This window comes from Aquarana catesbeiana, linkage group LG13, assembly GCF_042186555.1.
Source record: "Aquarana catesbeiana isolate 2022-GZ linkage group LG13, ASM4218655v1, whole genome shotgun sequence".
Classification (NCBI taxonomy): Eukaryota; Metazoa; Chordata; class Amphibia; order Anura; family Ranidae; genus Aquarana; species Aquarana catesbeiana.
In genome coordinates this window covers 8,091,354-8,116,776 of record NC_133336.1, presented here as the reverse complement: position 1 = coordinate 8,116,776, position 25,423 = coordinate 8,091,354, and the positions used below count along the sequence as shown (strand labels likewise).

At 48.3% G+C, this 25,423-nt stretch overlaps 1 protein-coding gene across 1 annotated transcript in view; it reads right to left on the bottom strand.

Moving 5' to 3' along the window:
* Nucleotides 1-25,423, bottom strand: part of LOC141117581 (uncharacterized) — a 1,161,887-nt gene that overhangs the window by 720,112 nt on the left and 416,352 nt on the right. Inside the window, exons 14-15 of the mRNA XM_073610493.1 lie at nucleotides 23,484-23,648; nucleotides 5,116-5,280 (exon numbers count right to left, since the gene is read on the bottom strand). Coding sequence (XP_073466594.1) covers nucleotides 5,116-5,280; nucleotides 23,484-23,648 — 330 coding nt within the window. The remainder of the gene's footprint in view (nucleotides 1-5,115; nucleotides 5,281-23,483; nucleotides 23,649-25,423) is intronic.

Below are 25,423 nucleotides of genomic sequence, written 5' to 3'. Positions count from 1 at the left end.
TACATACCGCTCACTGTCATACCTGCCACACTCCTCTCCTGTACATACCGCTCACTGTCATACCCTCCACACTCCTCTCCTGTACATACTGATAACTGTCATACCCTCCACACTCCTCTCCTGTACATACTGTCCACTGTCATACCCTCTACACTCCTCTCCTGTACATACTGATAACTGTCATACCCTCCACACTCCTCTCCTGTACATACTGCCCAATGTCATACCCTCCACACTCCTCTCCTGTACATACTGATCACTGTTGTACTCTCCACACTCCTCTCCTGTACATACTGAGTGTGTCCTGAGTTCCTTTCTCTATCTCAAAAGTGAGACTTCAGGGATCTGTTTAGACCCGTGATATATCACCAAAGCCCCCCCCCCCATTAACATAAAAAAGTAAAAAGTTTAAAATTGTAAAAAAAATAAAAAATATCAGACTAAAATTTCTAATCTGACTAAAATGCCACACTTAATATGTGGTATAATTTAGCCACACCCACTGTGTGCCGTGGTATGCATGCCGCAGGTCGCCATCTCCCTGGTAGAGGCTCAAATGCATTACTTTGCCCAGGAGCCTATAATGCTGTTAAGGTGCCACTGACCATGATAGGCTCCTTATACCTCTATTGGGTCGCCTGCTTTAAGTCTCCTTCCCCTCTGCATGTCGTCGAGCTTGGTGCCCCTCTGTTAGGGATGTGCAACATGTCAGCCATCTTTAACCACTTCAATACCGGGCACTTACGCCCCTTCTCGCCCAGGATAATTTTCAGCTTTCAGTACTGTCACACTTTGAATGACAATTACGTGGTCATGCAACACTGTGTCCATACTAAATTTTTATCATTTTCTTCCCAAAAATAGAGCTTACTTTTGATCGTATTTGATCACTACTGGGGTTTTTATTTTTCACTAAACAAACTAAAAAAGACCAACATTTTTGAAAAAAAATGAGTTTTTCTTAGTTTCTGTCATAAAATTTTGTTTTCCCCTTCACTGACAGGCACTGATGAGGCGGCACTGATGGGCACTGATGAGTTGGCACTGATGGGCACTGATGAGGAGGCACTGATATGTAGAATTGATGGGGACTGATAGGCGGCACTGATGGGCACTGATATTCAGCGCAAACTGAGGAATGCCGTTTACCGGTACTTCCTGGTTCACGTGATGATCAGCTGTGATTGGTCACAGCTGATCACGTGGTAAGAAGCCTCTGACATAGGCTTCTTATCACAATTGGAGATGTGGGGTGTCAGACTGACACGCCACATCCGTGATCTCCGCACTGCGCGCCCCCACAGGCGCGCTGGCATGTTATACTGCTGGACGTCATATGATGCCCAGTCAGGATAACAGAACCACTTCCCGGCCATCAATATGCTATAGGCTGGGCGGGAAGTGGTTAAACCTGGGGGCCCCATGATCTCAAATTGCCCGGGTGCCCCATGAGTAATTAATCCACCCCTGATTGTGTGGCAACTGGCAAAGTTGGTGATTGAGGCTGGGCAGAGTCATCCATTACTGTTGTTTTAGGCCCTGTTCAGATCTATTAATTTGGGATTGTGGGCGTAATCGTATGATTCTGCTCGCAATTCCAAATTGCACTGCACTGCTGGCAAAATGCAGCACATGTGTTTTTGTTCCATTCATTTTTTATTGGCAACAAAACACAGTGTGGTTTTGCTGTGATCGTTGAGCGATTTGTCATACAGCAAAAAAAACAAAACCACACTGCAATTTAGGGTCCACTAAAAATTTATAGAACACAGACACGTGCGCTGCGTTTTACCAGCATTGCAGTGCGATTTGGAATTGCGGGCAGAATCACAACTAGATGTGAATGGGGTCTTAATGACAGCGACTGAGGCTGGGCTGAGTTTTCCATTGCTGTTGTGTTTTCTGGCCACACCACATTCTCAGTATCTCCTACTGACTCTGTATGGAATCTGCACAGTACCACTTCTCTTGTCCCGTATGCCGGGTGTAATTCTCAGTATCTGTTCTTATGCTGCGTACACACGGTCTGAATTTCCGACTGGAAATGTTCGAAGTGAGCTTGTTGTCGGAAAGTCCGACCGTGTGTATGCTCCATCAGACATTTGCTGTCAGAATTTCCGACAACAAATGTTTGAGAGCAGGTTCTCAAATTTTCCGACAAAAAACTTTGTTGTTGGAAATTCCGATCGTGTGTACACAAGTCCGAGGCACAAAATTCCACGCATGCTCTGAATCAATAACGAGACGGAAGCACTCAATCTGGTAAAACTAGCATTCATACTGGAGATAGCACATTCATCACGCTGCATATTTTCTAATCTTTTAATGCAGCGCATTCTCTTCTTCTTTATAATGCTAGTTGCTTTGCTGCTGATATTCACACAGAGTTCTGACAAACTGATTTCTTATTATTTCTCATGATCTCATGAATGATCTTTTTCTTTTTTTTTTTTGGCCAGATCTCCACGAAAAAAAAAAAAATTTATAGTGATCTCCATAATTTTTTGTCGTTTTGTGTGTCAAGTTACCACAACACCATTATTATCTTGTATTTTTTAACATCAAAAGAAGTTGGTTGGTGTTGGTGTCCCTTGTTAATTTGACATAGTATTTTTAAAATGTACCTGCCTACTCACAAACAAACTGTCCTTTTTGAACTAAAACACATAGCCAAGTATTTCTCCAAAAAAAATTACAAATTTATTAGGGGTCATAACAAAATAAAGAGGAAGGCAACGCTGGATAAACTGTTTAAATTGGTGAAGCCTTTGTACCCCAGGGCAGACATCAATTATTTGACAGGCAAAATTGGTAGCCTGAGGAGTCCATTTAATAGGGAGCACAATCTGGTCCAGGACTCTGAAAGATCAGGAGCAGCAGCAGATGACATGTATGCCCCGAGGCTGTGGTCTTATAACAGCCTGTGTCTTTTGCCAGACCAGACTGAACCCAGGCCATCGCTCTCAAGACTTCCTTGCACGTTTCCTTCCAGGCCGTGGCTGTGGTGTTGGAGGTGTTGCAGGAGGTGGAGGAGTATGGTCCAACTCACATACGTGACTTTTATTGGTGAGTTGGCCCCTCACCCACTTATTTAAGGGCCTGAAATATGACCTCCTCACAGATGAGGCATTGGCCCTCCATTTCTTGCATTTTGCTGGCCGTCATACACGCAAAGGCCTCCTGGACATTAAGGGTATTTGTGAGTAGCGCAGTAGCCTGCCGAATCAAAGCAGCTGCTGACTCCTCCACATTCCTCCCCTTCCTGGGCCTTTTTGTTGTAAGGCGGAGGGGAGGAACCTGGGATTAGGTCAGGCTACTAGGCACGGCCACCTCCTGGCTTCCACTTTCCCCCGCCACCTCCTGGCTGCCACTTTCCCCGCCAACTCCTGGCTGCCACTTTCCACGGCCTCCTCCTGGCTGAGACATTCCTGTGTATTAAAATGGGACATAGTGTGTCACAGTAGTGTCTTCTGTCCCACTTCAAATCACTCCTCCCCAGTAATATACTATGCCCCCCTCCCCACACACACACACATGGTAGTGTCTTCTGACCCCACCAACAGTAGTGTCCTGTGCCCCCCCTCCATCCACTGTAGTGCCCTCTGCCCCCCATAACAGAGTCCTCTGCCATCCCCCTCTTCTGTAGTACCCTTTGCCTTCCCCATAACGGTGTCCTCTCCCCCTCTCTGTGGTGCCCCCCTGCATAGCAGTGTCCTCTGCAACCCCCTCCCCCCAGAGTATTTTCATCTGCCTCCCTTCTATAGTGCCCTCTGCAACCCCATAGCAGTGTTTTCTGAACCAACCCCCCTCAGTAGTGTTCTCTGCCCCCCTGTAATGCCCTCCCCCATAGCAGTGTCCTCTGCAAACACCCTACAGTAGTGTCCTCTCCTCTGCTCCCCGCCGCATAGTGCCCTCTGCCACCCAATAGCAGTGTCCTCTGCACCAAACCCCCCCAAGTAGTGTCCTCTGCCCCCCTGTAGTGCCCCCATAGCAGTGTCCTCTGCAACCTTCTCCCCCCACAGTAGTGTCCTCTCCTCTGCCCCCTGCATAGCACTATCCTCTGCTTCTTCCCCCCAGTAGTGTCCTCTGCCCCTCTATACTGGTTTTCCCTGTTGCTCCCAGCACACAGCTGTAGTTAGCTCTCTCCTACCTTACAGCACTTGTACATCACAGAGGAGTGAACAGGGCAGAACAGTGCTGAATGGAGGGTGGGACCGGGAGCTGTTTTAGATAACTTAGGTCTACAAGCTATGGGATATATTTATTGTTTATTTATTTATTTATTCTTTGCTAGTAATGGCGGCGATCAGCGACTTATATGGGGACTGCGATATTGTGGCAGACAATCGGACACTAAGTGACACTTTTGACACTTTTTTTAGGGACCAGTGACACTAATACAGTAAGTAGTGCTAAAAATATGCACTGTCACTGTACTTATGACACTGGCTGGGAAGGGGTTAACATCAGGGACGATCAAAGGGTTAACTGTGTGCCTAGCCAGTTTTTTTTTGTTTACAGTGTGGGAAGTGTTTTTACTAAGGGAAGACAAGGATACTAGTCCCTGCATTGCAGGAACACAGTATCTATGCCTTCCCTCCAGACAGAATGGCAATCTGCCTTGTTTATATAGACAAACCACCATTCTACCTCTGTAATGAATGATTTGAGGGTGTCCGCAGACATTGAGTCCATGGTACCCACCCATCGGCTCCCACTGTTTATAATCACAGTGGGAGTGAGCTGCCAGTGGTTAGCATTTGTACCCGCTACCTGGAAGTGCAGGATCATGTATATATCTGTGGTCCTGTGCACAGCCGCCACCCTGTACCAGTAAAACTTCTATAGTGCGATCAGCAAGTGATTAAATGTTGATAAAATCTCTTCCAACACTGTGCACTAGGAAGGACATGTATACAGTATATAGATGGTGGGGCTAAAAAATCTTTAGGAAAATATTTACTTGCTGATAACAGAGTGTGATAAGATCCAACAATTAAGAAAACAGCCTGGGATTGGCTATACTGTATTATCATACATTATATAATATTTATGTGTTGTGGATATAAAACTATCCCAGAATATTATTGTCTCAGTCAGTCCTGTTATACTCACAGTAATTCCTCTATCCAGCTTGTTGTCAGAGCTTCCATCAGATCCCTGAAATGAGGACCCTCCAGATTGTTCCCATTCAGGTTCAATCTCCTCAGTGTCTGGCTATTTCTTATTCCAGATGCCAGGTGGGGGCAGGAACTGTCTGTCAGGTGATTATTATCCAATCTGTAGAAGAAGAGAAGAATGTTACCAGAAGAAAATGAATTTCTCCCCCAAGAATGAATGTAGCTATTCTCTACATGAATGGAACTCATTTCTCTTTATTGGAGTCATTTATATCAGATCATTTTATAAAACTCCAGGTAATTAAAGAACAATGTTAATAGAGTATACACCCCAATATTGTCATCCTTGTGTACACAAACCTTTTATGGAAAGTCTCATATGTGCTGAAAAACAATGTGAAAATTAACCCAAAAAGATAAAATATTGATCCTGTTCCCTTAAAGCATGTTATACAGCACAGTGCTTGTGCTGTGTTATTTGGACCCCCATATCACCTGAAATACCTGGCTGATCCTGCCTGGCTATACCCTCCCTCCTGAAAACTGACCATGATATTCATGGCTGCTGAGCCCTGACATAATGGTCTGTTTGCGTCATTCCGTCATCCACAGCCTGCTATCTGTCTCCTGTGTCATTCTCCCCCTCCTCCCCCATCCCCACTCTGCTTGTCTCTGCTCGTACCACTGTCCCCCTCCTCCCGCTCCTGCTGCTCTCATATCTGCTATTAAATACTCCTATCCTCTCTGCACCATTATAATAATTGTCCCTGTGACTGTGTTCTGTAAAAAATCTGCTCGATTGTACCTATATGAGCGTGGCTCCAGGCGCTCAGCTGATTGTCGGCTCTCTATCTCCTCTCTTCCCCTCCTCCCCGGCTGATGTCAGCAAGAGGGCTCGGCCCAGCCCACTGGAACTGTGAGCCGAGAGAGAAGAGAAAGCCGACAGTCAGCTGAGCACCTGGAGCCGTGCTCATATAGGTACAATCGGGCAGATTTTTTACTGAACACAGGCACAGGGATGATTATTATAATGGTACAGCTAGGATGGGGGTATTTAGTAGAAGTGGGGTAACAACCACTTTAACTGAATTTTATAGCAAAATAATTTTCACACAGTTTTTAAGAACATATGAGACTTTCCATAAGAAGTTTGTTTTTAAAAAATAGCCTGAATATATATTTTTTATAACAAGCAAAGAAATGGGTGGGAATGCAAAAAAAGTTTAATGTGTAACATATTCTGTATAATGAATACTACCCCTAGTATTTTCTCCTGTTTATCATACCTCCCAACTTTAGAACTTGAGAATGAGGGATAGCTTGGGAAGGAGGAGTCCTGCGGTGTGATGCGCACCATGGCAAAAAAGTGGGTGTGACCAAACTGTTAACGGTGGGGGGGGATTAAGGGGCACAGTTAAACAAAAGCTGGGCTTCCTTGTACCTATAAAATATTATGTGCCACAAGCAAGAGTCTCACGAAGGGCAAAAAAGCTAATAAAGGGTCTGGAGGATCTTAGTTATGAGGAAAGGGTACAAGCACTGAACTTGTTCTCTCTGGAGAAGAGACGCTTGAGAGGGGATATGATTTCAATGTACCAATATCGTACTGGTGACCCCACAATAGGGATAAAACTTTTCCGATAAAGGGAATTTAATAAGACACGTGGCCATTCACTAAAACTAGAAGAAAAAGCGGTTTAACCTTAAAGTGTATAGAGGGTTCTTTACTGTGAGAGCGGTAAGGATGTGGAATTCTCTTCCACAGGCGGCAGTCTCAGCGGGGAGCATCGATAATTTCAAAAAACTATTAGATAAGCACCTGAATGACCACAACATATAGGGATATACTATTAAATATTGACATATAATCACACACATAGGATGGACTTGATGGACTTGTGTCTTTTTTCAATCTCGCCTACTATGTAACTATGTAACAAACACATATAAATCTCAGCACAATCATTAAAAAAAAACTTCCATTACAAATAGTTTTGCACACACTGAAAACAGACAGAGAGCTAACACTTTGTCTGAGCCTATCTTAAAGAAGAACTTCATTAAAATAGTCAGAGACTGCTTAGCAATCAGCAACTGTTTAACCAGTTGCCGCCCGCCCACCGTCATATGATGGCAGAGCTGCTCTTGTTGTGGGCCGCCGTCATATGACGACGGCTGATTCACACAGGGCATGTGTGCGATCGCAGGCATGCAGCCCTGCTCTGTCGGTGTTGCCGTGTCCCTGGGACACAGCACGCCACCGACAGGGTTGAACAGCCATTGGGCAGGGCTGTTCACCATGTGATCGGCTGCGATTACGTCACGGCCAATCAGAAAGGAGTATTCCCCGCTTAAGACCGCACATGCGCGCAATCGGGAGTGGCAGCGTATTCCCAGGAACACTGCTTGTCGCCAACAAATGTAAACAGCCAATGGCTGGCGGCTGTTTACCACGTGATCAGCTGTGATCCATTCACAGCCGATCACTAAATGTAAACAAAGACCGGATACTAGCTGTTACCGGCTCTTCTCTCCTCACATAATTTCCAGGGTGAGGAGAGAAGAGCCAGGAGCAGTGAGTGACCAATCTATGTGTGTATTGTAGTGTACTGCACCAACACCACAAAGAGAACCTGTCACATAGCCCCCCCATTACAGCTGTCACCCAACAGTCACCACATCAGTGCTTATAAAAGTGCACCTGTCACTCATCAGTGCCCATAAAGTGCACCTGTCACCCATCAGTGCCCACAAAGTGCACCTGTCACCTATCAGTGCCCACAACGTGCACCTGTCACCCATCAGTGCCCACAAAGTGCACCTGTCACTGTCAGAGACTGCCATCAGCGGTGCACCTGTTACCCATCAGTGACCATCATCAGTGACCGCCATCAGTGACCCATCCGTGACCCTCCTCTGTCACCTATCAGTCCCATAAAGTGCACCAGTCACCATCAGAGACTGCCATCAGTGACTGTCACCTGTCACACACCAGTCACCATCACATGTCACCTGTCACCCACCAGTGACTGTCGCACGTCACCTGCTACCCACCAGTGATCGTCACATGTCACCTGTCACCCATCAGTGACCGTCACCTGTCACCAATCACCTGTCGCCCATCAGTGACCGTAACCTGTCACCCATCACCTGTCGCCCATCAGTTACCGTCATTTGTCACCCGTCGCACAGCCCATCAGAAAAAACGTCCAAAAGATTCTATACAAGTGAGGAGGCATTCCAGATGCTGTCCATGACTGATGAGAGCAGCGGGGAGTTCTCATCAGATTCAAATGCCAATTCCGATTGTGAATCAAATTCAGCATTTGAACCGATCAATAGTAGTGGATCGGCAAATGAATCAGAGGAAGAATGGATCCCTCCTAAAAGAGCACGGTGCTCTGGAAACTAGGCAGCCACCAGCAATATACCCCAGGATCAAATTCCCAGACCCAGTACCAGCGCTGCTGCCAGCGATAGAACTCAAAACCAATGGCCCAGTACCAGAGCTGCCGGCAGCGAAAGGCCACAAGAAATGCCCAGTACCAGCACTTCCACAGCATCATGCCCAAATGCCAGCACAAGAACTCCAACTATCAGCACTGGAGTGCCACGTCCCCCAAGAGCCAGGGCCACTACATATCTCCCAGATGGTCTTGCCAATCCAACATGGCTGCCTTCCCACTCAGGATCAGCAAGAATTCCCCCTTTCACCGCACAGCCAGGTGTGCAGGCCAATACCCAAAATTTTTCTGAAATTGATTGTTTTCATTTATTTTTGCCCAACACTTTGCTGCAACTCATCGTGGACCAGACCAATTTATATGCCCAGCAGCATATTGCCAACAACCCCCAATCTTTATACGCCCGTCCATTTGAGTGGAAGGATTTGGCTCTGGAGGAGTTCAAAATGTTTATGGGCCTGTCATGAAGATCCTGCCAGTAACAGACAGATTAGACCCATCGGTGCACGATTGCGGGCATCTATGCGCATGCGCACATGCACTCGTTAGTGTCTGGCAGGTTATTTAAACCTGTCTGGCACTTGCATCATTGCTGTTTGCTCTGCAGCTCTGTGTATGTGTTCCCTGAAAACCTGATATCTGCTCCTGTTTTGACCCGGCTTGCTTTGAGACTATTCCTGTTATCTGCCTGTACCTGATCCCTGGCTTGTTTGACGATCCCTCTGCCTGCTCCTTTTGTACCTCTGCTGCCAGCCTGCTTACCGACCCGACCCATCTGACGATCCTGGACTCCCATCCAGTCTGCTGAGCCTGTCTGTTGAGCCATCCAGGCTGTTCACCTGTCTGCTGATCATCCAGTCTGCTGGGCCTGTCTGCTGAGCCATCCAGGCTCTTCACCTGTCTGCTGATCATCCAGTCTGCTGGGCCTGTCTGCTGAGCCATCCAGGCTGTTCACCTGTCTGCTGATCATCCAGTCTGCTGGGCCTGTCTGCTGAGCCATCCAGTCTGCTGTCCTGTCTGCTGAGTTGTCCAGTCTGCAGTTCCTGTCTACTGATCCATCCCGTCAGCTGTGCCGGCCATCTGATCCTTCTGCTGTTGATCCTGCCAGGCACTCATACCACTCTGCACTCCTGTACCCCTGTCACCACTATCAGGGGCTCTCGAGTCAGAGGCGTAGGAGAGGCCATCCTCTGCAATTCGGGCTCACCCTTTAGGTACGTAACAGGGCCTCACCATAAATATGGGACTTACAAAAAAAATGAAGGACATGCCTATTGGTCCACCTACCCCATTCACCACATGCCCATTTATTCTTCTGTAACGTCCAGGTCCCGATACGAGATGATAATGCGCTTTCTTCATTTCAGTGACAACACCCAGTGCCCTCCCCACAATCATCCAAATTACGATAAATTATATAAAATTCGCCCACTCATTAATTTCTTTTCCCAACGATTTGCAGAACTCTATGTCCCCGATAAGCATATATGTGTAGATGAGTCCCTGGTACCCTTTTCAGGCCGGCTAGGAATAAAACAATACATTCCTAGCAAAAGGGCCAAATACGGAGTGAAATGTTATAAGCTTTGCAAGATATCTGTATGCGTTCTACATATACAAAGGAAGAGATTCCCAGCTCCAGCCCCCTGAGTGCCCGGCCTACATGGGCACAACTGGTAAAATTGTATGGGACTTGGCATACCCACTGCTGAAGAAAGGTTACCACATATACCTGGATAACTTCTACACAAGCCTGCCCCTTTTCAAACACCTATACCTCGCACAAACCCTGGCCTGTGGAACCTCCAGATAGAAGAGGAAGGGCTTCCCACAAGCCATAGTAAATAAGAAATTGTGAAGGGGAGAAAGAGCAACTTTGAGATGCAACGTAGTGCTGGCCTTGAGGTGGAAGGATACCAGGAAAGTGTACATGATGTCCACCATCCATGACGACACTACAGTTGAAGTTCAGAGAAGATGAGGTCCCATTGTAAAGCCAAAATGTGTACAAGATTACAATCTGTACATGGGGGGTGGATTTCAACGACCAAATGCTTCAGCCCTATTTAGCAATAAGGAGGCCCCGTTTCTGGTACAAGAAAGTAGCACTCTATTTAATTAATTTGGCCATTTATAATGCTAACATAATTTACACCAAATCCACCGAAAGCCCTGCCCACTTCCTGAAATTCATAGAAGAAGTTGTCACGTCCATCATCTACTATCAAAGACCCCCCTAGAAAACCTTCACTCTGATGCTGTTAGCCGACTTCATTAACGCCACTTCCCGGACCACATTCCACCATCTGAAGCAGGCTGAAGACGCCAAAAAAGATGTTGAGTATGCAGCAATAAAGGATTTTGAAGAGATACCAGCTACCATTGTCCCCAGTGTCCCCCCGAACCCGGCCTTTGCATTGGTGAATGCTTCAGACTATATCACACATCCCTAAAATATTAGCCCATATTCTTAACCATTTCCCCATTTTCATCATCTGTGCTGACCATTTCCCATGCTTCCTCAAATAACCATGCCACTGCCTTCTACGTGAACTGACCCTGGCCTGTTTTTTGACTATGCCTCTGCCAACCGTTTGGACTGCTTACATGTGAACTGACCCTGGCCTGTTTTACCAACTACGCTTCTGCCTACTGTTTGTACTGCTTACATGTGAACTGACCATGGCCTGTTTTACCAACTACGCTTCTGCCCACCACTTGGACTGCTTGCACATCATCTGACCCTGACCTGTTTTATGGACTATGCTTTTGCCTACCGCTTGGACTGATCTGTTGCCCTGCTACTGTAGGACACAGGGGTCTCACATGTGAGGGGCTCCAGAAATGTTTTTCCGGATGGAGAAAACAATTTTTTTTGTTGTCTCCAGGTTTGGTAATTTCCGGATTAGGGTGTGGAGTCTGGAGGCTTCATAGAGATTTGGGTGGGTCGAAGCCTCTACCCCTGTGCCCCTGTGCACAGGTCTTACCTGATTGCGGCCCTCAGCCTGCTGCTGACTTACTGCCGCCATCCCCCTGCCTGCAGCATAAACTGACCACACCTCTGCCTGCTACCTGGACTATGCAAATAATTAGCTGTAGCAAGAGGCAGTATGTTTACGAAGGGCTGGAGAGCGGTACAATAATGAGTGCAGAGAGGTAACGGTGTACCAGGACCAATATTATGGCTGTGCTGGCTGTCTCTGCCTGGACAATTTCTATGGACGAATGCTTTGGCTGTGCTGACAATATCCTTGTGCTGACTATAGACAATATTCCTGCACCCCCTTTACCTCCATCACAGCACCTCCCTTCACCTCCATCACAGCTTACAGCACCCCCTTCACCTCCATTAAAGCACCCCCTTCACCTCCATCACAGCACTCCCCCTTCACCTCCATCACAGCACCCCCTTCACCTCCATCACAGCAACCCCCTTCACCTCCATTACAGCACCCCCCTTCACCTTCATCACCATCACAGCACCCCACTTCATCTCCATTACAGCTTACAGCACCCCCCTTCAACTCGATCACAGCATACAGCACCCCCTTCATCTCCATCACAGCACCCGCCTTTACCTCCATCACAGCACACCCCTTTTCACCTCCATCACAGAACCCCCTTTCACCTCCATCACAGCACCCCCTTTACCTCCATCACAGGTTATAGCACCCCCTTAACCTCCATCACAGCACCCCCTTCGACTTCACCACACCTTACAGCACCCCCCTTCAACTCCATCACAGCTTACAGCACCCCTTTCACCTCCATCACAGCACCCCCCTTCACCTTCATCACAGCTTACAGCACCCCCATCACAGCACCCCCCTCACCTCCATCACAGCATCCCCCTTCACCTCCATCACAGCAACCCCCTTCACCTCCATCACAGCACTCCGTCTTCAACTCCATCACAGCAACCCCCTTCACCTCCATCACAGCATCCCCCCCTCTTTACGTCCATCACAGGACCCCCTTCACCTCCATCTCAGCTTATAGATCATCTTCACCTCCATCACAGCACCCCCTACACCTCTATCACAGCATCCCCCTTCAAATCCATCACAGCTTCCAGCACCCCCTTTCAACTCCATCACAGCTTACAGCACCCCCTTTACCTCCATCACAGCACCTCCCTTCACCTCCATCACAGCTTACAGCACCCCCTTCACCTCCATTAAAGCACCCCCTTCACCTCCATCACAGCACTCCCCCTTCACCTCCATCACAGCACCCCCTTCACCTCCATCACAGCAACCCCCTGCACCTCCATCACAGCACCCCCCTGCACCCCCACCACAGCACCCCCCTTCATATCCATCACAGGACCCCGCTTCACCTCCATTACAGCTTACAGCACCCCCCTTCAACTCCATCACAGCTTACAGCACCCCCTTCATCTCCATCACAGCATCCCCCTTTACCTGCATCACAGCACCCCCCTTTTCACCTCCATCACAGCTTATAGCACCCCCTTCACCTCCACCCCAGCACTCCCTTAAACTCTATCACAGCTTACAGCACCACCCCATTCAACTCCATCACAGCTTACAGCACCCCCTTCAACTCCATCACAGCTTACATCAACCCCTTCACCTCCATCACAGCACCCCCTTCACCTCCATCACAGCACCTCCTTCACCTCCATCACAGCACCCCCCTACACCTCCATAACAGCACCGCCCTTCAACTCCATCACAGCTTACAGCACCCCCCTTCAACTCAGGCACAGCTAATAGCACCCCTTCACCTCCATCAAAGCACCCCCCTTCACCTCCATCACAGCACCCTCTACACCGCCATCACAGCACCCTCTTCACCTCCATCACAGCACACGCTACACCTCCATCACAGCACCCCCCTCCACCCCCATCACAGCACCCCCTTCACCTCAATCACAGCTTACAGCAACCCCCTTCACCTCCATCACAGCACCCCCTTCATCACATCACCCCCCTTCATCACAGCACCCCCCTTCAACTCAATCCAAGGACCCCCTTCAACTCTATCACAGCTTACAGCACCACCTTCATCTCCATCCCAGCACCCACCTTTACCTCCATCACAGAACCCTCCTTCACCTCCATCAAAGCACCCCCTTCACTTCCATCACAGCACCCCTCTTTACCTCCATCACAGAACCCCCCCTTCACCTCCATCACAGCACCCCCCTTCACCTTCATCACAGCTTACAGCACCCCCTTCACCTCTATCATAGCACCCCCCTTCACCTCTATCACAGCACCCCCCTACACCTCCATCACAGCACCCCCTTCACCTCCATCACAACACTCCCCTTCACCTCCATCACAGCACCCCCTTCACCTTCATCACCATCACAGCACCCCACTTCATCTCCATTACAGCTTACAGCACCCCCCCTTCAACTCTATCACAGCATACAGCACCCCCTTCATCTCCATCACAGCACCCGCCTTTACCTCTATCACAGCACACCCTTTTCACCTCCATCACAGAACCCCCTTTCACCTCCATCACAGGTTATAGCACCCCCTTAACCTCCATCACAGCACCCCCTTCGACTTCACCACACCTTACAGCACCCCCCTTCAACTCCATCACAGCTTACAGCACCCCTTTCACCTCCATCACAGCACCCCCCTTCACCTTCATCACAGCTTACAGCACCCCCATCACAGCACCCCCCTCACCTCCATTACAGCATCCCCCTTCACCTCCATCACAGCAACCCCCTTCACCTCCATCACAGCACTCCGTCTTCAACTCCATCACAGCACCACCTTCACCTCCATCACCGCTCACAGCACCCCCTTCAACTCCATCACAGCACCCCCCATTCACCTCCATTACAGCTTACAGCACCCCCTTCAACTCCATCACAGCTTACAGCACTCCCTTCACCTCCATCACATCACCCCCCTTTCACCTCCATCACAGCTTACAGCACCCCCCTTCACCTCCATCACAGCAACCCCTTCACCTTTATCACAGCATCCCCCTTCATCTCCATCACAGCACCCCCCTTCATTTCCATCACAGTACCCCCTTCACTTCCATCACAGCACCCCCCTTCACCTCCATCACAGCTCCCCCCGTCACCTCCATCACAGCTTACAGCACCCTTTTCACCTCCATCACAGCACCCTCCTTCATCTCTATCACAGCACCCCCCTGCACCTCCATCACAGCTTACAGCACCACCTTCATCTCCATCACAGCACCCCCCTTTACCTGCATCACAGCACCCCCCCTTTTCACCTCCATCACAGAACCCCCCTTCACCTCCATCACAGGACCCCCCCTTCACCTCTATCACCATCACAGCACCCCACTTCACCTCCATTATAGCTTACAGCACCCCCTTCAACTCCATCACAGCTTACAGCACCACCTTCATCTCCATCACAGCACCCCCCTTTACCTGCATCACAGCACCCCCCCTTTTCACCTCCATCACAGAACCCCCCTTCACCTCCATCACAGCACCCTCCTTCACCTCCATCACAGCTTATAGCACCCCTTCACCTCCATCACAACATCCCCCATAAACTCCATCACAGCTTACAGCACCCCGCCCCCCCATTCAACTCCATCACAGCTTACAGCACCCCCCTTCACCTCCATCACAGCACCCCCTTCACCTTTATCACAGCACCCCCCTTCATTTCCATCACAGCACCCCCTTCACTTCCATCACAGCACCCCCCTTCACCTCCATCACAGCTTACAGCACCCCCCTTCACCTCCATCACAGCTTACAGCACCCCCCTTCACCTCCATCACAGCACCCCCCTTCACCTCCATCACAGCACACCCCTTCATCTCCATCACAGCACCCCCTTCACTTCCATCACAGCACCCCCCTTCACCTCCATCACAGAACCCCCCTTCACCTCCATCACAGCACCCTCCTTCACCTCCATCACAGCTTATAGCACCCCTTCACCTCCATCACAACATCCCCCTTAAACTCCATCACAGCTTACAGCACCCCCCCCATTCAACTCCATCACAGCTTACAGCACCCCCCTTCACCTCCATCACAGCACCTCATTCACCTCCATCACAGCACCCTCTTCACCTCCATCACAGCACCCCTCTGCACCATCATAACAGCACCCCCCTTCAACTCCATAACAGCTTACAGCACCCCCCTTCAACTCATTCACAGCTTATAGCACCCGTTCACCTCCATCAAAGCACCCCCTACACCTCCATCACAGCACCCCCCTTCACCCCCATCACAGCACCCCCTTCACTTCCATCACAGCACCCTCCTTCACCTCCATTACAGCTTACAGCAGCCGCTTCAACTCCATCACAGCTTACAGCACCCCCTTCACCTCCATCACAGCACCCCCCCTTCACATCCATCACAGCACCCCCCTTCACTTCCATCGCAGTTTACAGCACCCCCCTTCACCTCCATCACAGCACCCCCTTCACCTTTATCACAGCACCCCCCTTCATTTCCATCACAGCACCCCCTTCACTTCCATCACAGCACCCCCCTTCACCTCCATCACAGCTTACAGCACCCCCCTTCACCTCCATCACAGCACACCCCTTCATCTCCATCACAGCACCCCCTTCACTTGCATCACAGCACCCCCTTTCAACTCCATCACAGCTTACAGCAACCCCCTTCCTCTCCATCACAGCACCCCCCTCTTCACCTCCATCACAGAAACCCCTTCACCTCCATCACAGCTTATAGCTCCTCTTCACCTCCATCACAGCACCCCTACACCTCCATCACAGCACCTTACTTCAATTCCATCACAGCGTCCAGCACCCCCTTTACCTCCATCACAGCACCTCCCTTCACCTCCATCACAGCTGACAGCACCCCCTTCACCTCCATCAAAGCACCCCCTTCACCTCCATCACAGCTCTCCCCTTCACCTCCATCACAGCACCCCCTTCACCTCCATCGCAGCAAACCCTTACACCTCCATCACAGCATACCCCTTCACCTCCATCACAGGACCCCCCTTCACCTCTATCACCATCCCAGCACCCTACTTCACCTCCATTATAGCTTAAAGCACCACCTTCATCTCCATCACAGCACCCCCCTTTACCTGCATCACAGCACCCCCCCTTTTCACCTCCATCACAGAACCCCCCTTCACCTCCATCACAGCGCCCTCCTTCTCCTCCATCACAGCTTATAGTACCCTCTTCACCTCCATCACAGCACCCCCTTAAACTCCATCACAGCTTACAGCACCCCCCCATTCAACTCCATCACAGCTTACAGCACCCCCCTTCAACTCCATCACAGCTTACATCACCTCCATCACAGCACCCCCTTCACCTCCATCACAGCACCTCCTTCACCTCCATCACAGCACCCCCCTTCACCTCCATCACAGCACCCCCTTGCACCTACATAACAGCACCCCCTTCAACTCCATAACAGCTTACAGTACCCCCTTCAACTCATTCACAGCTTATAGCACCCCTTCACCTCCATCACAGCACCCCCCTTCACCTTCATCACAGCACCCCCTTCACCTTCATCACAGCACCCCCTTCACCTTCATCACAGCACCCCCTACACCTCCATCACAGCACCCCCTTCACCTCCATCACAGCACCCCCTTCACCTCCATCACAGCACCCCCTTCACCTTCATCACAGCACCCCCCTTCACCCCATCACAGCACCCCTTCACCTCCATCACAGCTTACAGCAACCTCCTTCACCTCCATCACAGCACCCCCTTTATCACAGCACCCCCTTCAACTCTATCCAAGCAACCTCCTTCAACTCCATCACAGCTTACAGCACCCCCTTCATCTCCATCCCAGCACCCACCTTTACCTCCATCACAGAACCCTCCTTCGCCTCCATCAAAGCACCCCCTTCACTTCCATCACAGCACCCCTCTTTACCTCCATCACAAAACCCCCCTTCACCCCCATCAAAGCACCCCCCTTCACCTTCATCACAGCTTACAGCACCCCCTTCACCTCTATCACAGCTCCCCCTTCACCTCCATGACATGCTTACAGCACCCCCCTTTACCTCCATCACAGCACCCCCTAAACTCCATCACAGCACCCCTTCATCACATCCTTCCATGGTACCCACTCATGGGCTCCCACAGTTTATAATCGCAGTGAGAGCAAGCCGCCAGTGGTAAGTGTAGGATCATGTATATTTTTGTGGTCCTGTGCACAGCCACCACCCTGTACCAGTAAAACTTCTATAGGGTGATCGACAAGTGATTCAATGTTTATAAAATCTCTTCCAGCACTGTGCACCAGGAAGGACATTTTTACAGTATATAGATGGTGGGACTAAAAATCTTTAGGAAAATATTGAATTGCTGATAGCAGAGTGTGATAAGATCCAACAATTAACCACTTGACGACCGCCTCACGCCGATTTACGTCGGCAAGGTGGCACAGACAGGCAGAATCACGTACATATACGTGATCTGCCTTCCGTGGGTGGGGGGTCCGATCGCCCCGGTGAGCGAGGCGGTCGGCTATTTTCCAGCGGCGATCGGAGATGAGGGGGAGACCATCCGTTCGTGGCCCCCTCGCGATCGCCGCCGGCCAATAGAATCATTCCTCTGCTGCTGTATGCTAAACAGCATCAAAGGAAATGATGTCATCTCTCCTCGGCTCGGTATTTTCCGTTCCGGCGCCGAGGAGAGAAGACTTCAATGTGAGTGCACAAACACTACACACACAGTAGAACATGCCAGGCACACAAAACACCCCCCTTTACCCCCCGATCCCCCCCGATCACCCCCCAATCACCCCTCCCCCCGTCACACTGACACCAAGCAGTTTTTTTTTTTTTTTTTTCTGATTACTGCATGGTGTCAGTTTGTGACAGTTACTGTGTTAGGGCAGTTACTGTTAGCCCCCTTTAGGTCTAGGGTACCCCCCTAACCCCCCCTAATAAAGTTTAACCCCTTGATCACCCCCTGTCGCCAGTGTCGCTAAGCGATTGTTTTTCTGATCGCTGTATTAGTGTCACTGGTAATGTTAGTTAGGGAGGTAAATATTTAGGTTCGCCGTCAGCATTTTATAGCGACAGGGACCCCATATACTACCTAATAAATGTTTTAACCCCTTGATTGCCCCCTAGTTAACCCTTTCACCACTGATCACCGTATAACTGTTACGGGTGACGCTGGTTAGTTTGTTTATTTTTTATAGTGTCAGGGCACCTGCCGTTTATTACCGAATAAAGGTTTAGCCCCCTGATCGCCCAGCGATGATATGCGTCGCCCCAGGCAGCGTCAGATTAGCGCCAGTACCGCTAACACCCACGCATGCAGCATACGCCTCCATTAGTGGTATAGTATCTGAACGGATCGATATCTGATCCGATCAGATCTATACTAGCGTCCCCAGCAGTTTAGGGTTCCCAAAAACGCAGTGTTAGGGGGATCAGCCCAGATACCTGCTAGCACCTGCGTTTTGCTCCTCCGCCCGGCCCAGCCCAGCCCACCCAAGTGCAGTATAGATCGATCACTATCACTTACAAAACACTAAACACATAACTGCAGCGTTCGCAGAGTCAGGCCTGATCCCTGCGATCGCTAACAGTTTTTTTGGTAGCATTTTGGTGAACTGGCAAGCACCAGCCCCAGGCAGCGTCAGGTTAGCGCCAGTACCGCTAACACCCACGCACGCACCGTACACCTCCCTTAGTGGTATAGTATCTGATCGGATCAATATCTGATCCGATCAGATCTATACTAGCGTCCCCAGCAGTTTAGGGTTCCCAAAAACGCTGTGTTAGCGGAATCAGCCCAGATACCTGCTAGCACCTGCGTTTTGCCCCTCCGCCCGGCACAGCCCAGCCCACACAAGTGCAGTATCGATCGATCACTGTCACTTACAAAACACTAAACACATAACTGCAGCATTCGCAGAGTCAGGCCTGATCCCTGCGGTCGCTAACAGTTTTTTGGTAGCGTTTTGGTGAACTGGCAAGCACCAGCCCCAGGCAGAGTCAGGTTAGCGCCAGTACCGCTAACACCCACACACGCACCGTACACCTCCCTTAGTGGTATAGTATCTGAACGGATCAATATCTGATCCGATCAGATCTATACTAGCAGTATTTTAGGGTTCCCAAAAATGCAGTGTTAGCGGGATCAGCCCAGATACCTGCTAGCACCTGCGTTTTGCCCCTCCGCCCGGCCCAGCCCACCCAAGTGCAGTATCGATCGATCACTGTCACTTACAAAACACTAAATGCATAACTGCAGCGTTCGCAGAGTCAGGCCTGATCCCTGCGATTGCTAACAGTTTTTTTGGTATCGTTTTGGTGAACTGGCAAGCGCCAGCGGCCTAGTACACCCCGGTTGTAGTCAAACCAGCACTGCAGTAAAACTTGGTGACGTGGCGAGTCCCATAAGTGCAGTTCAAGCTGGTGAGGTGGCAAGCACAAGTAGTGTCCTGCTGCCACCAAGAAGAAGACAAACAGGCCCGTCGTGCCCATAGTGCCCTTCCTGCTGCATTCGCCAATCCTAATTGGGAACCCACCACTTCTGCAGCACCCGTACTTCCCCCATTCACATCCCCAACCAAATGCAGTCAGCTGCATGAGAGGCATTTTCTTTATGTCCTCCCGAGTACCCCTACCCAACGAACCCCCCCAAAAAAGATGTTGTGTCTGCAGCAAGCGCGGATATAGGCATGACACCCGCTATTATTGTCCCTCCTTTCCTGACAATCCTGGTCTTTGCATTGGTGAATGTTTTGAACGCTACCATTCACTAGTTGAGTAGTAGCGTAGGGTACAGCATTGCACAGACTAGACACACTTTCACAGGGTCTCCCAAGATGCCATCGCATTTTGAGAGACCCGAACCTGGAACCGGTTACAGTTATAAAAGTTATTTACAAAAAAAGTGTAAAAAAAAAAAATATAAAATAAAAAAAAATAGTTGTTGTTTTATTGTTCTCTCTCTCTCTATTCTCTCTCTATTGTTCTGCTCTTTTTTACTGTATTCTATTCTGCAATGTTTTATTGTTATTATGTTTTATCATGTTTGCTTTTCAGGTATGCAATTTTTTATACTTTACCGTTTACTGTGTTTTATTGTTAACCATTTTTTTGTCTTCAGGTACGCCATTCACGACTTTGAGTGGTTATACCAGAATGATGCCTGCAGGTTTAGGTATCTCCTTGGTATCATTCTTTTCAGCCAGCGGTCGGCTTTCATGTAAAAGCAATCCTAGCAGCTAATTAGCCTCTAGACTGCTTTTACAAGCCATGGGAGGGAATGTCCCCCCCACCGTCTTCCGTGTTTTTCTCTGGCTCTCCTGTCTCAACAGGGAACCTGAGAATGCAGCCGGTGATTCAGCCAGCTGACCATAGAGCTGATCAGAGACCAGAGTGGCTCCAAACATCTCTATGGCCTAAGAAACCTAAGAAAAGCTATGAGCATTTCATAACTTAGATTTCGCCGGATGTAAACAGCGCCATTGGGAAATTGGGAAAGCATTTTATCACACTGATCTTGGTGTGATCAGATGCTTTGAGGGCAGAGGAGAGATCTAGGGTCTAATAGACCCCAATTTTTTCATAAAAGAGTACCTGTCACTACCTATTGCTATCATAGGGGATATTTACATTCCCTGAGATAACAATAAAAATGATTAAAAAAAAATGAAAGGAACAGTTTAAAAATAAGATAAAAAAGCAAAAAAATAATAAAGGAAAAAAAAAAAAGCACCCCTGTCGCCCCCTGCTCTAGCGCTAAGGCGAACGCAAGCGGCGGTCTGTCGTCAAGCGTAAACAGCAATTGCACCATGCATGTGAGGTATCACCGCGAAGGTCAGATCGAGGGCAGTAATTTTAGCAGTAGACCTCCTCTGTAAATCTAAAGTGGTAACCTGTAAAGGCTTTTAAAGGCTTTTAAAAATGTATTTATTTTGTTGCCACTGCACGTTTGTGTGCAATTGTAAAGCATGTCATGTTTGGTATCCATGTACGCGGCCTAAGATCATCTTTTTTATTACATCAAACATTTGGGCAATATAGTGTGTTTTAGTGCATTAAAATTTAAAAAAGTGTGTTTTTTCCCCAAAAAATGCGTTTGAAAAATTGCTGCGCAAATACTGTGTGAAAAAAAAAATGAAACACCCACCATTTTAATCTGTAGGGCATTTGCTTTAAAAAAATATATAATGTTTGGGGGTTCAAAGTAATTTTCTTGCAAAAAAAAAAAATTTTTCATGTAAACAAAAAGTGTCAGAAAGGGCTTTGTCTTCAAGTGGTTAGAAGAGTGGGTGATGTGTGACATAAGCTTCTAAATGTTGTGCATAAAATGCCAGGACAGTTCAAACCCCCCCAAATGACCCCATTTTGGAAAGTAGACACCCCAAGCTATTTGCTGAGAGGCATGTCGAGTCCATGGAATATTTTATATTGTGACACAAGTTGCGGGAAAGAGACAAATTTTTTTTTTTTTGCACACAGTTGTCACTAAATGATATATTGCTCAAACATGCCATGGGAATATGTGAAATTACACCCCAAAATACATTCTGCTGCTTCTCCTGAGTACGGGGATACCACATGTGTGAGACTTTTTGGGAGCCTAGCTGCATACGGGACCCCGAAAACCAAGCACTGCCTTCAGGCTTTCTAAGGGCGTAAATTTTTGATTTCACTCTTCACTGCCTATCACAGTTTCGGAGGCCATAAAATGCCCAGGTGGCACAAAACCCCCCAAATGACCCCATTTTGGAAAGTAGACACCCCAAGCTATTTGCTGAGAGGTATAGTGAGTATTTTGCAGACCTCACTTTTTGTCACAAAGTTTTGAAAATTGAAAAAAAAAAAAAAAAAGGGTTTTTTTTGTCTTTCTTCATTTTCAAAAACAAATTAGAGCTGCAAAATACTCACCATGCCTCTCAGCAAATAGCTTGGGGTGTCTACTTTCCAAAATGGGGTCATTTGGGGGGGGGTTTGTGCCATCTGGGCATTTTATGGCCTTCAAAACTGTGATAGGTAGTGAGGAGTGAAATCAAAAATTTACGCTTTTAGAAATCCTGAAGGCGGTGATTGGTTTTTGGGGCCCCGTATGCGGCTAGGCTCCCAAAAAGTCCCACAAATGTGGAATCCCCGTACTCAGGAGAAGCAGCTGAATGTATTTTGGGGTGCAATTCCACATAGGCCCATGGCCTGTGTGAGCAATATATCATTTAGTGACAACTTTTTGTAAATATTTTTTTTGTCATTATTCAATCACTTGGGACAAAAAAAATATTCAATGGGTTCAACATGCCTCTCAGCAATTTCCTTGGGGTGTCTACTTTCCAAAATGGGGTCATTTGGGGGGGGTTGTACTGCCCTACCATTTTAGCACCTCAAGAAATGACATAGGCAGTCATAAACTAAAAGCTGTGTAAATTCCAGAAAATGTACCCTAGTTTGTAGACGCTATAACTTTTGCGCAAACCAATAAATATACGCTTATTGACTTTTTTTTACCAAAGACATGTGGTCGAATACATTTTGGCCTAAATGTATGACTAAAATTGAGTTTATTGGATTTTTTTATAACAAAAAGTAGAAAATATCATTTTTTTTCAAAATTTTCTGTCTTTTTCCGTTTATTGCGCAAAAAATAAAAACCGCAGAGGTGATCAAATACCAACAAAAGAAAGCTCTATTTGTGGGAAGAAAAGGACGCAAATTTAGTTTGGGTACAGCATTGCATGACCGCGCAATTAGCAGTTAAAGCGACGCAGTGCCAAATTGGAAAAAGTCCTCTGGTCCTTAGGCAGCATAATGGTCCGGGGCTAAAGTGGTTAAGAAAACAGCCTGGGATTGGCTATACTGTATTACCATACATTTTATAATATTTATGTGTTGTGGATATGAAGCTGTCCCAGAATATTATTGTTTCAGTCAGTCCTGTTATACTCACTGTAATTCCTCTATCCGGCTTGTTGTCAGAGCTTCCATCAGATCCCAGAAATGAGGACCCTCCAGATTGTTCCCATTCAAGTTCAGAATCCTAAGTGTCTGGTTATTTCTTATTCCAGATGCCAGGTGGGGGCAGGAACTGTCTGTCAGGAGATTATCCCACAAGCTGTAGAAGAAGAGAAGAATGTTACCAGAAGAAAATTAATTTCTCCCCCAGAAATGAATGTAACTATTCTCTACATGACTAATGAAGTGGCCTCTATGATGGGTAATTAGGTAACAAAAATTGTATAAATGTACCATCATCCAGAAATGAATAATAAGAAGGATTGGAAGCCAGATCCCCAGTCAGGCAACCAAAAATGGGGGCATGTTGGACTATTCCGGTACGATAAACAAAGATAATAATATGAAGTATATAAAGGTAGTAATAAAAATTAAAATTGTTTTTATTGATGCAAGAGACACAGCAATGGTAATAGAATAAAACATAATAAAAGTACAAGTATATCACCAGTAGGATCATTGGTATACAGTACAACACAAAATCTCAGATATCATATCCTCGACTAGTTTCGCGGACATAAACCGCTTCGTCAGGAGGGAATCTGGAGATGATTTTGGATTAAACAGTCTCAACCTAGCAAATAGAAGATATACAATGACATTACCAAAATACATAATCAGTATAATTGTAATCTAGCATCAATATACAGAAAGGGGTAATACAAAGTTCTGGGGGAAAGGGGAGCGAGTCTGCTTACCCAGGTCCCAACAGGTCCCAGGCGCGCGGCCCCTCCGCCCCAAGGTGATCTCCCACGGCGACCTGGGGGAGCTAACAAAATGACGGGGGTAACAAGTATAAAATAAATATTATCAGGTGGTCAGGTAATCTAAATTACCACGCACAGGGGTGAAAACAAAAATAATGGGGGTGATGCTGAAAGGTAGTGATGAGGGGAGTGGCTAGTGGGGGATATGAAAATGGACATGAAGTAAACCTTGGGTGTACAAGGGTAAAAGGATTAAGTGTGTGACCAATGGAGTGAGAATGAGTGATGAACGGTCAAAAGGCATAATGGTGCATAAGATATGAAAGTGGGAGGTGAAAAGTGGAAGGATAGATACCCAGGAACGAAGAGAGGGAGGGGGATGGGGCTAGGGAAGGGGGGAGGAAAGAGGAAGGTGGGAAGGTAGGAAAGGCCGGGGGGACGAGAGGGGAGGGGGGAGGGGGGGGGAAGGGGGTGGTGGAGGGAATGGGGGAGGGGACACAAGGAAGGATGGAAGGGGAGGAAAACGGGGAGGGGGGGGAAGGGGGGACGGGACGAGGAAGGGATATGACAGTGGGGACTAGGTGAACGAAGGGTGCAGGTACCTGGTGCTAATATAAGCGTGGATGGATACCCAAGGGAGGCACCCTGCCGAAGCAGATGCCATGGTGGGATGGGTGGAAAGGTAATTGAGGCTGTAAGCGATGGATGAACACAGATAACAGCGTGTTCAATTCAGCCTAGGACAACTGCCGAGGAAAAGACAATGTGTTAAATAGTCGATGCTTGTGCCCAGGGGTACGGGACTTGAGTAAAAGGTAAGAAGATACTAACCTCAAACTTGCGCCAGGCTGATTCAGGTATAGAGACCTAGGAGTCATAAACCGACCGTCAAGATAGCAGGACTAGCCTGCCATTTGTAGCTCCCAACCCTGCGACGCTGCGCCGCGCTCCTGTGGGACGCTGGCGTGTGACGTCACAGGGTCAGAGGTTCCACATGGCGCGCGCACGAAGGGATCGCGCGCGCACGCATGCGCACTGGCCAACTGGCCACGGGGACAACGTCCCCACCAAGACCTGTGCAAGAGGAGGGGGCGGTCCCGTGTCCGAAACCAATCCCTCCACCAGGGACCTCACCAGGCCGCCGCGGGAGAGTGGGGAGGAGGGGCCC